This window comes from Danio rerio, chromosome 3, assembly GCF_052040795.2.
Source record: "Danio rerio strain M-AB ecotype USA chromosome 3, GRCz13ab, whole genome shotgun sequence".
NCBI lineage: Eukaryota > Metazoa > Chordata > Actinopteri > Cypriniformes > Danionidae > Danio > Danio rerio.
In genome coordinates this window covers 39,372,222-39,390,877 of record NC_141023.1, presented here as the reverse complement: position 1 = coordinate 39,390,877, position 18,656 = coordinate 39,372,222, and the positions used below count along the sequence as shown (strand labels likewise).

Sequence of the window (18,656 nt, the reverse complement as noted above, 5' to 3'; positions counted from 1 at the left end):
AAACACCCATAAGTCCACAAAATGGCACAAATGGATTTGCTATTTTACCAATGTGGTGGAAAATGAAAAAAATTAAGGTTGCGTTTGTCTGAAAATAGCAACACTTCACGGATTCATGCTTGCGCCTTATTGCGCTGGTTGTATGATAGGGCCCATTAAGAGAATAAGCACAACCCTGTTAGACCATGCACCGCGGCGCAAACCATATTTATCCATCCTTAAAATAGCAAAAGTTGATTTGGACATACCCTTAATACTTTAGCAACATCCGCTTTAGACTTTGCACCTAGATCATCAAAATAGAGTCCTATATGTCTAATCATTCTCAAATCAAGAAGCAATTCTTAGACAAACAAAAAATATTTTATTGTTTTCAGAAATTATATGTTAAAATTAAGTGAGTTTTTCCTTAAAACAAGCTAAATAATCTGCCAGTGGGGTAAGCAAAATCTTTGAAATTAGATAATTTAACTTACCACATTGACAGCTTATTTTAGACAATTTTAGACAAAAATTCGAAGTAAAAAAGGCCCTTTTTGCAGTGTAATAATTCAATGGCCCATCAACAGTTATTCCTAACTTAGTCTCCACCTAAGGTGTGCTTTATTTTTCTAGAAATTCAATGGCCTATAATCAGTTATTTCTTACTTATTATTCATTTTAATTTCTGAAAACATTTTGTAAACACTATACTCTGAACTACAATGCAGCAAAGAACGAGTTATCCTTAGAGCAAAACAAACACAGACACACAGCATTAAGGACCAAAAAGAAATAGTGAAGTACTTGCATTTAAAGACAGATCATTAACTTTGGGCATCTCTGTGCTAAACAAAAAGATGGACGACACAAGGTCAAGACACCAAGTGTTAGCAATGAACCGACTTCAGGGCCACACACTGGAACAAACAGGATCAGGGCATATAGTGTAGGCGTCTAGTCAGATAAGCTAATATATGCTCTGTGGCATGTAGCTGCTACCCGAAACATTAGCACAGCTCTTAGCAAACCATTTTCACAGATAAGACGACAGCATCTGCCTCTTCAAACATATCGCTATCAGCAAGTTGCACGCCACTTCAGCTAAAATAAGTCATTTATTGTGTGGTAGCTGGTTGTTTTGGGAACATTTCGAGCTTTTTATCATATACAAGTGGATCACGGTAGACCGAGCTGGGAATTGTGAGCTCTTTTGTACAGTAATAATACAGCTCCATCTGGCCTAGTGGGAAGGCTAATGAGTATCAACATTTTTTTCATTACATCATTGACATTAGCTAATGCACTTTTAAATGGCAATTTAAACGCCATTGAGTTACCACAAAATGCCAGCCATCACAAGTCTCTCTGTGGGGCTGCCTACCCTGCATAAGTGCTTTACTTTTCATAACCGCAGGCCAAACTGCACAAATTTCTAGCTAAATGTTGGATTCGCTTCGCTGAACCAGCTCGCTTAAGTTACTAGGGCAAAACAAGTATATGTCGCACTAAAACAACATTTTGGATTGCAGAGGCACTAAAAAAGCAAATAGCAAATCTATATTTACTATAGAGTAGCTGAAATTAGTTTTCAAGATGCTGTCAAGACCTTCTGACTGGAGTACTCTTGGGTCAAGAGCTTTGCTAAAGGTCACAGAAGATTTTCAAGCTCAATGACCACTTCATCTGTGGCTTATTGGTAATGAATCCAGATTCTGTAAAGTTTATTTTTTATTTTATTTATGAATTTATTATTATTATTATTATTATTATTATTAACATTTTCTATTCTGCTATATTTTTGTCTATTCCTGTTGTAATTGTATTTTAATTTTAATTGTTTGCTAATTCATTTCAGTGGAAAGGTTAAAAGGGGGGGGGGGGGGGGGTGGATTACAACCTTGATTGTACAAAATGTTTTGTTAAAGCTTGAGACAGTAATCTCAAATAAATAATAAAAAAAGAAACCCCTCTCACTTTCACCAGTGTTTTAGATTTTCAACAATAATGTTTGAATATTTCAAGAAAGCTTTATGAGAGATTCGAGATTAACTGCTAACATATTCCTCCAGAAAAATTATCATTGAAATAATGCTACCTAAACATGAGGAAAATTATTCCTTGTCCTCTTTTTTGTGAAAATAAGTAAAAAAAAAAAAAAAAAAAGAAAATATTCATTATGTAATGGGCAATTTGCTATCCAACGCCAATCAGTATAAATACTATGTTTTAGGTAAAATATGAGGGTAACAAAAAACGTTCCATTCATTAGTTAATTAGGAAGAAGATAAAGGCTGAGACCTTTCTGCCAACCCAAAATGCTATCACTTACACTTGCACTTTTATTGTAAATATAATGATGTCTGAGATGCCTGAGTTTTTTTTTTATTATTATTATTCTGTTGAACAGACAAAAACATGATTTGATGGATGTTGATAACCAACATCCTTCAAATCATGTTTTTGTCTGTTGGATGATGGATGTTGATAACCAAACAGTTGACTGTAGTCATTGATTTCATTGTATTTTTAGTAGAAGTGTAACAAATCACGTTGCCCGCAGATTAATACATTTTGTACTGCTAGATTAATCCTAAATTTCTAACGATCACAGTGAGATTGCCTCTCAAGTCATTCAAATCACATGTATGAAAGCATTTAGGCTTTCCTGTAAAATATAATGATGACGGAAAAAGCTGTGGTGCGTTATTCGGGATGTGGTGGGTTTTATCAAAGGTGTTTTCAGCCTGCATCAATGCATTCAGTGTAAGCTGCATTGATTAATCATTAAAAGATCAGGATCTTAACACCCACACAACATAAATTATAAATGATAGTGATTTGCATGTTTATTATTCCTTCAAATAATTTGAATTGCTCTATTCAAATCTGTGTTTGAAAAATGCAAAAATCAAGAAAGAGATTGAGTCTTAAGTCTTTTAAGTAAGTGATGAAGTTACAAACAGTGAAATAACACAGAAATGCTGGGATAACAGTTTAAAGTTTAGATATAATCACTGATGTATAATCTAAAGAATAAAATGCATTTATCATGCTCAAAAAGGAAAGTTGTATGCAGCAATTACATTATTTTACCAATAGGTGGCCATCAAAATATCAACCAGCCAAAAATATGCCAGTGAAAAATTCTTCAAAAGTTATGAAAAAATGAAGCATTAAGTTTTATGAGTGAATAACTGTATCATCTATTGAAAATGAGACAAAAAAAATAAATATGGGTCGTACAAATTATGATGTTAGATTTATACATTTAGCTGATTTATACATCAGCAACAGTAGTAGTAACAGTAATTTTTTCACAGTACTGAAACTTTTATAGTTTATTTTTATCCAGCTAATTAATTCTTCATTTTATTTTTAATAAAATTAGAGGTTCTAAGTTCTGTTTGTTACATCCAAAAGTGTCTTGCAGTACTGTTTTTGTAATAAACAGAAAGCAAATGACATTTGTCTCCTCCCCTTTTTGGCTGATTTGAAAAATGTTTTGTGACTAAAAAATCATTATGTGATCTGTTACATCACTCAATTTTAGTCAACAGCTATCGTCAACCACTTGGTTCTTTTATGTTCAAAAGAAGAAATACATAAATGCAGGTTTAGATCAACAAAGTAAAGAGTGGATACATTTCATTTTGTTCAGTTTTTTCAAAAACCTTTTATCATAAACCAACATTTGTGACATAAATTGTTTAATTAATCTCAGACCTGGCTGGCATGTTTTCCATCTTCTTTTAAAGAAATTAGCTGAAATCTCTATGAAGAAAATGAATATGGATTACCTAAAACATTTGGTGGCCTAATTTCTGATAACTGCTACTTGCACAAAAACACGCATTATCAAATCAACTCTAAAACTGAGCTATTGAACACCACTCTAGGGCCCCTTTCTAAGCCCTTCAGTCGTCTGCAGCCTTTTATTGTTTGTTTGACCGACACAAATGAACACGGCAGAAATAAATTGGTCCAAATGGAACTTTCATTTTTCATCCTCTCCTCTCCCACCCCAATTCCCCTTTGCCCCCTGTCCAAACCATCTCATAACCCTGGTCATTAATAATGTATGATATTGACTCAGCAAAGCCTGTGCTTTCGGCATAAAGGGGTGCTGTACTTTCTCTTGAAGTGTGAGGCATGAGCTCCGCTGTTGCCTGGCAACCAGGTAGTTCCTAGTAAGAGCTTCTCCTCAGAGAAATCCCCTCATACTATAATGCAGTGAAAGCCCAAAGTGCCGCCCACAGGCACCTCCCCTCTTACCTTACACCAAACTACCTAATACTTCATTTCCAGCACACACCAATTCGTTTACATGTAACCTTAGCTGTTATGGGATTTCCTGAATTTCATGTATCAATGTGGCATTGCGTAAAAGCTGTTTTAAATGGGTCTAAATACAGAACGAATTATGTTTTACTGTCATGCAGCAAAAAAAAGCTGCTGTGCTGAGAACATGCCTCATAAGCCCCCATATAAACTAATGGTCCACATTGCCATGACAACCTCAGTGTGGCGGACAAAGACCTTGCCGTTAGCACCAGTTTTTTTGCTATGCAGTTTTTATTTATTCATCAGTTTCTGCTTTCATCGCACACAGAGAATGCAGCGCACAAACTCTTGTGATTGACAGCCAGGCAGGAGCTGTAGCTCACATAAAACAGCATGGGCTGTGGCAGGTGTGAAGATGTGGGGAATGGTGCCCAGCAAAGAACATTATTCATAGTTTTGTATTTGACTGCAAAATCACTCAGCTATTTCTAAAATGTGTAAAAAATTAATTTATTTTAAACATAAGACTTATTTTTAAAGGAGAGTTCAGTATTCAGATTCCATCATTATTCCTCAACCTTTATGTAGATCCAAAAATAGACATTTTGGAAAATGTTTCAATCGCATTAATCTAGAAAAATGAATGACCAAATAAAAATAATTTATTTTCAAAATATCTCGTGTTACGTTCGACAATAAAAACAATACAAAGTTGATTAATTAGATAGACAGTTTGCAGTTTTCTTTTTTTTTTAATTGGTTAAAATCTCTGTGTTTACTTAAAAAATAAATGAATAAATGACATACAAATTCTGAATAATCACTTTGGCAATCATAAATACTTATCGGATGCATTTAATTACCACCTTAAAATGTAATTTTAATCAAATACTCATATTTTGTATTCTAAATATGTTACATGTATTTCATTATTCCCCAGCCCTGCTTGTACATTACAAAGAGTACTTCTCCAAAAGTAATGTAGATCTTGAAGTAAGAAGGGTCTTTATGAAATATAGACACAAGTGTTCACAGGAGACACTTTTGAAAGCATGTTAATACCAATGTAAATAGTAATGTGTTGCGCTTAACATTTTAATTCAGTGGCTAATTCATAAGAATTCATACGATCTAATTCTTACAATTTAGTGTGATTTATTCATCACCCAATGATGGTTGGGTTTGAGAGCAGGGTTGGGTGCCACACCTCCTTTTTAAAACCGTACATTTTTGTACGAGTGAACTCATCCGAATTCAAACAAATTAGCCACTAAACTGACAAAACGTAAAAAATTTACATTTTCTTGTGAGATCAGGCTGAAATATCTTACTTTACATTCAACAATAAAAACAAGATTGATTCAATGGATAGTAATTCAGTTGTTTTTTTGTTTTGTTTTTTGTTAAAATCCAAATGTTTATTTAAATATTAAATGAATAAATTACATAAATGACATTAAAAATCTGAGTAATCACTTTGGCAATCTAAAATTGTATGTATATATATATATATATATATATATATATATATATATATATATATATATATATATATATATATATATATATATATATATAATTACCACCTTAAAATGTAATTATAATGAAATACTTGTATTTTGTATTCTAAATAAGTACAGTAACACTGTTGCATGCATTTCGTTATTCCCCAGCCCTGCTTGTGCATCACAAGGAGTACTTCTGCAAAAGTGACGTAGATCTTGCAGATCTTAATGAAATATAAACACAAGTGTTCACAGGAGACACTTCTGAAAGCATGTTGATACAAAGTGGAAATGGTAATGTGTCTCGATTAACCTGATCAGGGGCTAGTTAACACTCTGTTTTATGAACTAGTGTAGCAGTTTGCTACACAAGATATAATGAGTCTTGCTTTTGAATTCAATCAGAGCAATCAATCTTTTTAGGTAACACATTATTTTATGTTAGTTAATGTATTCATTAACACAAACTTAGAAAAAACAATGCATGGCAATGAAATGCAATGCATTGAAAAAACAATGCACTTGTACAGCCTTTATTAATCAAAGTTCAACATTTACTAATGCATTAATAAAATACAATGTGCACTAACATGAACTAATAATGAACTTCATTAAATAAACTGAACTATTGGAACATTATTGTAAAATGTTACCTATTATGGTTAACTATTAAAAAAATATGGCCAGTCTCAAAGAAAGACTGGTGATTTTTTTAAGACTAAAAAAAAGACTAAAGCAGCTTATGCTTAATGCGTTTATGCTTAAAATCTGCATGAACCAGAAGTTGCTGGAATTTTTGTTTTAGTATGTTGATGTAATACTTGATGTAATTAACTGAAACTAAATATCAAGTAGAAGCCAGGGTAACTAACAGTTAGGCGTGAAGAATATTAAGAAGATATTATTAAGAAGTTGAGAATATTAATGTTAAGAATATTAATATACAGTTGTTATGGAAGCTCTCAAATTGAAATCAACTGAAGGAATGCCACTCCAAAGGTGGAAGCATACTTTGACTAAACAAATCAAAACAAAGTTGTTTTTTACATTGGATTAACTTGCATAGATGATCTGTTTACCTTAAAAATAACATTGTGAGCTAGCAAAATAAACACTGTAAATGTTGATTTCATGCAGGCTTTAAACACAGGTTAATTCTAGGTGAAAACAGAGGCTTTTAATGCAAATACAGCTATGAAATTGTGCAAATTTGCACAAAACCAATATGCTGCCCACACAAACAAAACATTACTTCCCAGCGCAGTAATCGTTACTAATTAAATTTCTGAATATGGCCAAAGGAAATGATATCCGATGCAGAAATATTTTATTACAACCGGAAACATTAGCATAGAGCTTTTCAGCCTCTTCTACTTGAACTCACAATATATGGCAGCAGATTAATTGGTATTCAATGTGATTCCAAAAACATATAGAGAATAGGAATGTGTTACTGCAGTGCAATGCATTCTGGGAATTTGACACATAGACGCGTAGATCCCATTGATCTTCATAGGTTTATTGTATCATATATAGTTATTGCAAAAAACTGTGAGCACTCACCACAAATAAAAAAGAAAATCACACAGTATATGAAAGTGTTTTCTTGTGCTTGTCATGAAATATGGCAGAATGCATTCATTCAATCATTTTCCTTCAGCTTAGTCCCTTATTTATGAGGAGTCGCCACAGCGGAATGAACCACCAACTATTCCAGCATATGTTTTACGCAGTAGATGCCCTTGCAGCCACAATCCAGTACTGGTAAACACCCATACACACTTGTTGACACACACACTCACTCATACACTATGGACAATTTAGTTCACCCAATTCACCTTTAGCGCATGTCTTTGGACTTTGGGAGAACCCGGAGCACCCAGAGGAAACCCACGCCAACGCGAGGTGAACATGCAAACTCCACACGGAAATGTCAGGACTTGAACCAGCGACCTTCTTTGTTGTGAGGTGACAGTGCTAACCACTTAGCAACCATGCAGCCTTGGCCGAATGCAACTCGCTATTATGTAGACTCTGATTGTCTATAAAGACATCTTTAAAAATGTATTATCTTTGGTTGACATCAAAATACTTCATCTTTTGAATAAAAAAAATTGTCAAGATCCTTACAGAAATCCAAAGTTCAACGAAGGGTCAAATGTGACAACAGAACTCTTTATTTAGTCATGAACCCACTTAGCATCTGCTGAACTAGAACCAAAAACCAATGCTTTATTATCATCTTCTATCAACCAAGCCTTGCCCTTCCCTGTATCCAGTTGTCACTCTCAATGCAAATGAATCAACACACAAACCAACACCTGATCAGCAGCTTTTAACACACTGTCATTTGTGTGTGTGTGTGTGGTCTAAATTCAAAGTGAGATGGCAGCTGAATCAACACAGTAGCGAAAAATTTCAGTCAAGAGAGGAACCAGGCTCAACAGCATGGCGAGATTTGGAAACGGATGCTTCTGAAGTGGTTCCTGTCACAGCTGGCATTATAAGCAAGACTTACGGAAGACTCGAATACAGACACGAGCTGTCAGACAACAAAACGTAGCAGCACTATTGAGGACAAGACAATTTTGCTTGCATTTTAAGACTCGCTTTTCAGTTTCCCGAATGGAAAGGGTTTTTCCATGCCACTGTTGGCTCTCTTATGAGGCTAGAATCCATCCATCTCCCTCAAATGCAGCGGGTCCCAGCTGGATGTCGCTCTCCAGGGAGGTCCAATACGACCTAAATAGTCACCTCCCACCAGCCACTCAAATACCATCCTTTCAGTTCCCACCTCATATAAACACTTCACAGAGCCAGGTGGATTTGAGGTTCGCCAGAGGGACTCGTCCATGGCAGCTTTCAAAATCGATTGCCACTTAGTTTTTTTTTTTCAATTATGCCCTTTGCTTCTCTGTCTTTTGTTTATAACCGTCTGTTGAGAATAAATCACACGAGTCTATTGCACCACACCTTACATGACCAAATCAATAACCCGCTGAGATCAACAACACCTTGGAGACTGTGACATGTAGGATATACATTGGTTGCTGGTGACTGATTGAGTAGAGAGGGTTTTGTCTTGTAGTGGGACCTGTTGGCCCAGCGCTGCAAGCTAACTTACAAACACGCTAATGAAATATTCAATAGGCTTTTAAATACTCAACTGAGTTTCCACGGTCAACAGGAATGCATATTAATAGTCACATATTCTAACCTATAAGCTTGGCTCATTAATATTAATTATGCCATGTTACTTACTTGGTTGAAATAAATAATTGACTTTAAATGACAGGTTCAAGTCCCAGCTGGGTCATTTGGCATTTTTGTGTGAAGTTTGCATGTTCGTCCTGTGTTGGCGTGGGTTTCCTCCGGGTGCTCCAGTTTCCCCCACAGTCCAAAAGCATGCAGTATAGGTGAATTAAATAAACTAAATTGGCTGTAGTGTATGTGTGGGTGTAAATGCTATAGTGAATGGGTGTTTCCCAGTGCATGGGTTGTGGCTCGAAGGGCATCTGCTGCGTAAAACACATGCTGGATAAGTTGGCAGTTCATTTCGCTGTGGCGACCCCTGATGAATAAAGGCACTAAGCCGAAAAGAAAATGAATGAATGACTTTAGAGGACTACCATAAATGAACTGCTTTGTTACCTTGATGCTGTATGTATCATTTGTTTACACAACAATGATGTACTAATAATGGAAAAGTGTTCGCTTTGCAAATTTAAAACAATAGGCAATCAGACCACAAAAATGTCAAAATGCTTTTGTTGTTTACATTGAGATGATCAGGGTATCGATTTCTAGAAATTTGTATTTTGAAACCTTTCCAATGTTGCTGTTTGAAGCCCCAACACGCCTCTGCCATGTTAATTGAACAGCCAAAACACATAATTTACATCATAGCTGAAAAGTTTGCATAGAATTGTTTGTTAATTTTAGTCAATACACTAGCGAACAATAAAATGGCACCTTATTGTACAGTGTTACTTTTAAGCTTATATGAAATATCCTTAACATAAACACACAATTTACATTAAAATATACAATGAAATGCATGCGCAGGTGAATTCATTCATTCATTTTCCTTCGGCTTGTTTTGGCTCAGCATGTTTTATGCAGCAGATGCTATTTCATCCAATTTAATTATACTGCATGTCTTTGGACTGTAGCGGAAACCAGAGCACCCAGAGGAAACCCACGCAAACACAAGGAGTACATGCAAACTGCACACAGAAATGCCAACTGGCCCAGCCGGGACTCAAACCAGCGACTTTATTGCTGTGAGGTGAAAGTACTAACCACTGAGCCACCGTGCCACCCCTTTCAGGAATAATAAAATACTTTTTTATGGACATTTAAATATTTACTTAGGATTGGAAAAATTCAAAGTGAAAGATCTGATCGAACTTATACATTTCTCTCATTATTATTATTTGCTGGAAAGCAGCTAGACTGGAGATAAACAGTATGTGATTCTAATTCAGTTCAATCAACTTATTTGCTCCTTGTTATTATTTTTGCTGTTATTTTCTTGCTGTTGTTGATTTACATTTATTATCCTTATCTCCTAAACGATTTAAAAAATGTAAATAATAATAATATTTTTTATTTGTAATGTGCTTTTCTTACACTTACAGTGCTACAATTCAAAGTACTAACAATACAAGGTAAAATAGCAGCAATGGCAGAAACAGCACAACAATAAAAATATACAACAAAACAATAAAAATTTGAATCATAAGATAGAACAAAAAAGTTAACAAAATTAATAATCCTAAGATAAAGTTATAAATACACATGTAAATATATTCCCTTGTTCACTGAAATGCAGGTAAGTTGGTGCTAGTTATGTTAGCATTACCGCTAAACATTTTTATGATTTTAAAGGCTTTACTGATAAAATCATTTGGCAAAGACTTGTTCTTACTATAAAAGCTGTAGTTTCAGAGACTGTATAGGATATTGTGTGAACCTTATGTAACGTTGTCACAACAGCATTCAATTCTACAAGAAAACTTCTAGCTAACATATGACATGGATCATTTAAATATCAGTACAAATATCCAGCTCCATAGCAGTACACAGTTTTACATCTTTTGCACATTTTTTATCAGCATTTATTTATCATTGTTCAAATCTGAAATAAAAAGACATATGACATGGATCGTTTTAAATATCAGTAAAATTTCCAGCTCCATATCAGTAAAAAGATTTCTACATTTTTTGTGCATTTTATTTATTTATTTATTTATTTATTTATTTATTTGTTTGTTTGTTTGTTACTTTGTTTGTTTGTTTGTTTGTTTGTTTGTTTGTTTGTTTGTTTGTTTGTTTGTTTGTTTGTTTGTTTGTTTGTTTGTTTGTGTATTGATTTATTGTATTGTTCAATTCTGAAAAAAACTTATGACATGTATGGTTTTAAAAATCATTACAAATATTCAGCTCCATATCAATATATGATTTCTACATTTTTTGTGCATTTATTTATTTATTTATTTATTTATTTTTTGTTTGTTTGTTTGTTTGTTTGTTTGTTTGTTTATTTACTATTTCATTGTTCAATTCTTAAAAAAAAACTTATGACATGTATTGTTTTAAATATAAGTGCAAATATCCAGCTCTATATCAGTAAATGATTTTTACATTTTTTTGCATTTATTTATTTATTTGTATATTTAATGATTTATTTATTGACTATTTTATTGTTCAAATGTGAAAAAACCTATGACATGTGTCGTTTTAGATATCAGAACAAATATCCAGCTCCATATCATATATTTTGTACATTTATTTATTTATTTATTTTTATTTTTATTATTTTTTATTTTTTTTATTAATTAATTAACTAATTATTTAAATTTTTTATTTTTTATTGTTAAATTCTGGAAAAAAAACAAGACATGGATCATTTAAATTATCGGTACAAATATCTAGCTCGATATCAGTATATGATTTCTACATTTTTGTGCAGTTATTTATTTATTTAATTATTTATTTATTTTATTGTTCAATTCTAAAAATACCGCTAATACATTTTTAAAGGGATAGATCGCCTAAAATGAAAATGTACTCAAATATTCTCATCCTCCAGTGCTTCCAAATCTTTGGGATTCTTTATTCTGTTGATCACAAAATAAAAAACAAAAACATTTGAAGAAAGCTGAAAACCGTTAATCACTAACCTTCATAACAGAGTAAGCAAATACTATGAAAGTCAATGGCTGTTTCAGCATTCTTCACAATGTCGCCTTTTATGTTCAACAGAAAAAAAGAAACTTGTTTTGAACAAGTAAAGGGTGATTAAATGATGGCTAAATTTTCAAAACATCTTTAATATGTATATTCCCTATATTTTCATCATCAACATGATTTGAAGCCAACAGTTTTAATAATCAGCTTTTGTCTGAAATGATTAGCACTGACTGGCACTGTTCAGTATTTTACTTTGATTCAAATTCTGCACACATATCAATAGAGAAAGCTGTTGCTAAGATACATGTCTTCTCACACACACTCTGAATGTCTCTGTTTTTAAATAAATCACTCAAGAGACTGATGTTCCAGCATTTTAACAGCAGTCGGAAGCTACAAAATCAGCCATCCCATCCCCAACACATGAAACCTGTCCAAATTGCTTTTGGGGAACAGGCTGCCACCTGCTGTATCATTTGTAATCTAAAAGTGGAGTCTAAACTACACATCAAGATTGTTACCCCTCGTTGGCTTTGGCACGGATAGATGTTGTTCTGTCATTGGTAAGCCTAAGACCGATTATCATTATCTAGACGCAAACACACGTGTCATAAAAGCGCCATCCAGAGCTTTTACCACCCCTGTGGATCAGTATGAAAGTTTAAACATGCATTAGTGTTTACAGTCGTGACCTGACCCACGAAGCATGCGTGTGCTGCAGACCTGAAACTGTTCATAAATGTTGCGTCATGTGCACAGGATGTCCTTTAAAGGCCTCGCTTCTGTACATTTGAAGTCATAAAACTGCACGAAGACGGCGACAGCAGATTTGTACAGGCCTTGTTAGTTCCACGCCATTGCTCTAAACACTCTGCGAGCTGCAGGCCTAAGGATATACAGAAATCCAGCTGAACTGATATTAATCCTCAAACGCTCGCCTAATCAGCATGCTTTGGCTGTGACTGACTCCTCTGCTCCATATGCCCAAGACCTATAAATCATTCAGTTTCTTCTCCTATATAGCTACATTCAAAGACTAGAGGTTACGCAAGCAACGATTCCCATCAGCATCGGCTGCCTTCAACCGACACAGGATCGCATCTCCAAACGTCCACTTTCATTTCATCCTTTAAACACAATACAGATGCAACATGACCGTCCTGAATCAGAAGGTATCGTAGGTTTATGACTTGAAGCTATAAGTGCACTTGTTCCTGTCTGCCGTGTGCCCTGAGTGGGGTTTCAAAAACAAGAACATGCAATCTCACTCTCTCTTTGTTTTTGTTTTTTTCCGTCTCTCACCCTTTCTCTGCCAGCACAGACTTTCTTTATTTCTCTGTGATGCACAACCCATGACCTATCCCACAATGCTGAGCTTCACCGTCAAACCGAGCGATCCACAGCATAAACACAAGCTTCCTTTTAATGGTGAAAAGATGTAGAGAAAGATAGAACCTGCAGCAACACCAGCTTGTTTTGTGCTGGAGTAAAAGAAAACATTTCCTGATTATAGAGGAAATTAAATCGGCAGCCATCTTTTGTGTTTCTTTTTCACCGAGTATGAAACATGAATATTTAAAATCCAAAACAAAGCTCATGAAATAACTATAGTTCCAATCTTTTCCATTTACAATCACAGCACATCTTAAAGATTGTGTGAAATCAAAATGTCCATTGTTTATTTTGCTAGCGCACATTCTTGTTCTTTAGGTGAACAATTCTTCTGACAGTTCTCTGTTGATGTCGGTTATTTTTTTATCAACATATATATTTTGAAGCACATTTAAATACACTAGTGTGTACCAAAGCAGGGGGCTATTTGCATATTATTTACACACCCTCACATCATTCCAAACTTGCATTGATGTCTGTCTTGTGTGCAACACAACAGAGTATATTCTGAAAAACAATAAAGGTCGGTCAAATATCACATTGTTTGGACCCCACTGACTTTCACTGTATGGAAAGACATGTCATATAGACAGTCTGAAACGGTATGATTTTGAGTAAACTACTCCTTTAAGATAGTCACTACCTGACAGGTAAGGTCAAGATATGCATCAAGCCTGCTTTCATGAAACTGACATTTTCATTGTGGTCCAGGTGTACATGTCAACAAGATACTTATGACATGAGCGCGGCAATCTATTGCTAAATACACTAAAGAATTTGTCATTTCTACACTGCATCTTCTAACCAAATTACAAATCTGTTTTAGAAGAAATATTATGATCTTGTCAGACCAATTTTTGACATTTTACAATTATGAAAAAAGCAGGTATCACTTTATTTTGATGGTTCCTATTACATATTTTTGTTGATTATAGAATACATTGTAACCACATGCCAGCAAATACTCCTGACAGTATAAGTAGACTTTTAGGTTAGGGTTAGTGTAAATCAGTGGTTCTTAATTCTGGTCCTCAGGCCTCCCCAACTTGCACATTTTGTAGCATGTCATGATTTTGCCAGGTACAATGCAATCCTGGATTAACAACTATGTTGATCCTGGAATATAATTTTTGTTCCAAAATATAACCAATACCTATTCCCTACATAAACATAATACCTAAACCCAACCATACCTGTAAATATTCCCAAAATCAGAGGAGAATAATAGTTAGATAACAATCATTTAGAAGTGGATAAACCTAACTGGCTAAACTTAAGATAAACATTAAACCTATGCCTTAATTCTAATTGCCTGATTAAATATTGTTCCAGGATCAACAGATGTTAATATCCTTCTCAGTGAGATCAGGTTGACACATTTGGTAAGACTCTCTTATTTGACACAATAGGATTAGGTCATGGATCTCTCTGTTAATGAGTTGATGATCTGAATCATGTGTGTTAAGTATGGAAAACATACAGAATGTGCAGGGCAGGGGGCCCCCGAGGACCAGAATTGAGAACAACTGGTGTAAATTGATATGTACCTGCGATGTTTCTTATAGTCAGTTGAATGTCTGTTGGTGGAGCAGTGTCAGCAGATATTAAACAGACAGTTTGCTCATACTCTAATGAGAATTAGTTGACATGTGGTTGCAGCGTAAAATACATTTAGGGCCAGACAGATTCGGCTGACATTTTTTGCTATTTCTGCACAGGATTTTGTAAAAAAAAAAAAAAAATAGAATGGTCTTGGGAGTATCATAACTAGGCCCACACGGAATCTGCGCTCGCAGAATTCCGCAGATTTTCCGCAGAATTCCGCAGATTTCTGCCGATTTTTAGCCCATCATTAATTCTGTTTATTTACTTGAGTAAATGTATAAATCTGAATTTATTCAGTTTTTATTCAGTAATTTATTACTTTTTTTTATATATATTAAGGTTTTAGTTATGATACTCTGCTGAATACTCCTAAAATAATTCCGCAGAAATCCACAGATTTTTACCAAAATTCTCTGCAGAAATAGCAAAAAACGTCCACAGATTCCATCTGACCCTGATCATAACTAAAAACCTAATATGTGCAATAAAAATAATACCTTATTAACCTTTACTTCATGTTTACAATGCAAATCAATTAGATCCATTTATCTGGCAAACAATATTGTAGTCTCTCTTATAATATAACTACTAAAAAAGGTAAAAAAATATTACTTTCAAAGCTGTGTTGTAAATAAATCATATAAACATTTTTATATCAGTCAATAATATTAGTGAAATTAATTTTTAAAACTCAATAAATATAAATTTACACACATTTACACAAGTAAATAAATAGACTCTATGGTGAGCTAACAATCTGTGGAAATTGGCGGATTTCTGCGGGCGCAGATTCCATGTGGGACTACTTAAAATCAACAAAATATATGCAAAAGGAACCATCAAAATAAGGTGATATAAAGCCAATGCAAAGATAATATTCTTACAAAGGTAAGTGGAAAATGTGGTATTCTCAAAAGTACACACAACATGAAATAATGTAGCATTAATGCAAAATTCCAAATGACTATTTTGGAGAAGAGTTGGCAATGATTTCTACACAACAACACAAACATAGTCTCAGTTGACATGATATCTACAATATGTCAGAATACTGATTAATCATCACCTCATAAAATAAGTGTTATGGCCTCGCAACACGTGCCTGAGGGCGGGAAACTCACTCACTCATTATGACTAATCAAAATAAAGATGATACATACTTCATTTAGGAAGCATGCTCATTTACAGCCTTCGTACACACAGTTGAAACACTGGAGATATCCAACTGACCCAAAAACAAGGACAGATCAAATCAATTTTTAGTTAGCATGCAGAGATGAGAGATAGAAAGACAGAAGACTACAAATGACCCAAAATTATGAATACATGCTTTGATGGGCAACAAATGACTGATGCACTCACCATTTCAATTTCGGTTGTTCACTACATTTGGTTAAAATAATCAGCAGAATAATGCATTTTGCCACTTCTCTAATGTTGCACAATGAAGTGCATGCTTTGCGCATAGATCCTAATGGTGATTATAATAATCCAAGTGACATCTGAGCAACACAAGCTGCCATTTATATGCATTATATGCAAAGAGCCCCAGCGTGAAATATATAAACAACTTGCATAAAGAAGATTTTAATGGAAAAAAGCATTAAAGTAGCCAACAAAACGTACAAGGAAAACATACAAATTGCAGTGAGGCTTTCCACATCCTCCAAATATCCCATAAAGTGCTTTCTGTATCCATGCAGGACCACATAATAACAAATCCATTAAGTGCATATACACTAATCATAGGTCTAATTGCTCTCTTTAAAGCTGTCAGTCAAAAAGTGATAAAACACATAATGCACTTCAAACCACAATGCGGCCATCATAAATTTAATATGAAAACGATTACAGCCCAAGAGTAATTTGTTTTATGGCTACAAAAAGCAAGCCACAAAATGGAGGAAACTGCAGTGCATAAATAAGGCCAGCACTATCACTGCAAACTCGAAATTGTAAACACTGTAGTTCATCTATCTAGATCATAAAGTAACATCTACAAAGTGCAATGCTGCATTTTGTGCATAATTTCTGAAGAGACTCAGCAGAGAGCATGAGCCGCCCCTACAGCTAATGAAGCTATTTATAAAATAGTGCTCTTAATTGCAACACTGCCAAAAAGGACGCATCTTCGGGAAGCCTACACCGGTGGGAGAACGAGATCAGCTCTTGTGTATTGAAGTTTCCTGTCAAAATACAGGCAGAAAGCTGCAAGCTGCCGCAGCAACCAGCCAGCCATTCAGCATACACCTACAGATCTTAATTGTTACTGAAGTCCTGTCAGGTCCAAGAAAAACAAAATAGGAACTAGTCCATTATTGTGTATGATTAATGCCTGGATCGTCAAGATAATTAAAAACCACACACTCCTAAATGGTAGTCTCGGATGAAAAGGATATGGGTTGCAAACCATCTTGAGACACCAGCTCCGTGGACGAGTGGTCTGTTTGATACAGAAAAACACCACAGGTGCAAGCAACGGGTAGAGGGGCTGTTCTTCTTCATTGGAAACCAAATCTGGGGTAGGGTCCCGGGCCCCGGACCCCCGTGCCTGAGAGCTCTCATGGACGGGGATCCATGTGCTGCTTTTTTCCTCTTCATCGCCAGTCTCTTCAGTGGGACCGGGCGCCTGGTACAAGGCTGAAATGGGAATTCTTACCTCTTCTCTCTCCAAGTACTGAAAGTGTTCTTTCCCCTCGCCATCAGTCATGATAAAGCGTCTGACAATGGTATCCTGCAATTAAAATAACAAATATGTCAAATTAGCACTGACTGTGTGGCAGGCTGAATCAACTTTTATTTCTTTCTATACTTTTTCCTGTATATTTCTAACTACACTCATTAAGGTCTATCCATGACATTAAATCAAAGTTTTTTTTTAGATGTTAGTATCAGTATTGTTCATTTTTAAGGATATTTATAAGCTAGTGCAATCCAAAACAGTGACAAAATTTGTATTTAAAATATATAAACCTGATATAAATATACAAAGCTGGCAGTTTGTCACTTCCATTAAATAAATAAATGTGTTTTTTTTTTTTCTCATCACTTCATTACATTCAGTTTCTCCTCAAATCTTGACCAATCAAAAGCTCTCTAGTATTTAACCATTACATTTGATGTGCTTGAGCTCATCTTGGGCTGTTTTTTTTTTAAAGAGGAGGGACTTCACTATGTCCCAGCCTCTCTTCATGTTTCGGTTGAGATTACATCAAACATTAAATAAAAATGCACATTTTAAGCCACTTCATGGGACATTTAATAGGGTCATTTCAGCAAGCATTTTTGTTATTAAAGCATTTTTGTTATTTTGTTATCTAATAGACATCTAAAAATAGTCATCTTGGCTAAAACAAGGCTAAATTTGAGCTGTAAGTGAAAATCTAATAGGCGTCTAAGAATAGGCCAAAACTAGACTAGTCATCAAATTGACAGAAATGAATGACTACTCGTATAAAGTCTATCTAATCGGTCTATTTGACGTCTAGTCTGGTTTTGACCTATTCTTTGGTCGACTATTAGATTTTCACTGAGAGCCTGAGTTTACCCTTGTTTTGACCAAGATAAACAGATTTATACAGAAAATTACCAGTAAATTGCAGTAAAGAATGCCCTTTTTTAAAACATTATAAAATGTATTACTTTAATTTTCCAGAATGAGATGTTATAACATTGCCAGTAAACGGCTGGAATTCT

The 18,656-nt window shown here is 34.6% G+C and overlaps 1 protein-coding gene across 10 annotated transcripts in view; it reads right to left on the bottom strand.

Annotated features, from left to right (window-relative positions):
* The window catches only part of cacna1ha (calcium voltage-gated channel subunit alpha1 Ha), a 264,933-nt gene that overhangs the window by 176,605 nt on the left and 69,672 nt on the right, over nucleotides 1-18,656 (bottom strand). For all 10 annotated transcript variants that reach the window (XM_087244883.1, XM_087244885.1, XM_087244886.1 and 7 more), the window contains one exon: nucleotides 17,360-17,694. In XM_087244883.1, the coding sequence (XP_087101009.1) occupies nucleotides 17,360-17,694 (335 nt within the window). The remainder of the gene's footprint in view (nucleotides 1-17,359; nucleotides 17,695-18,656) is intronic.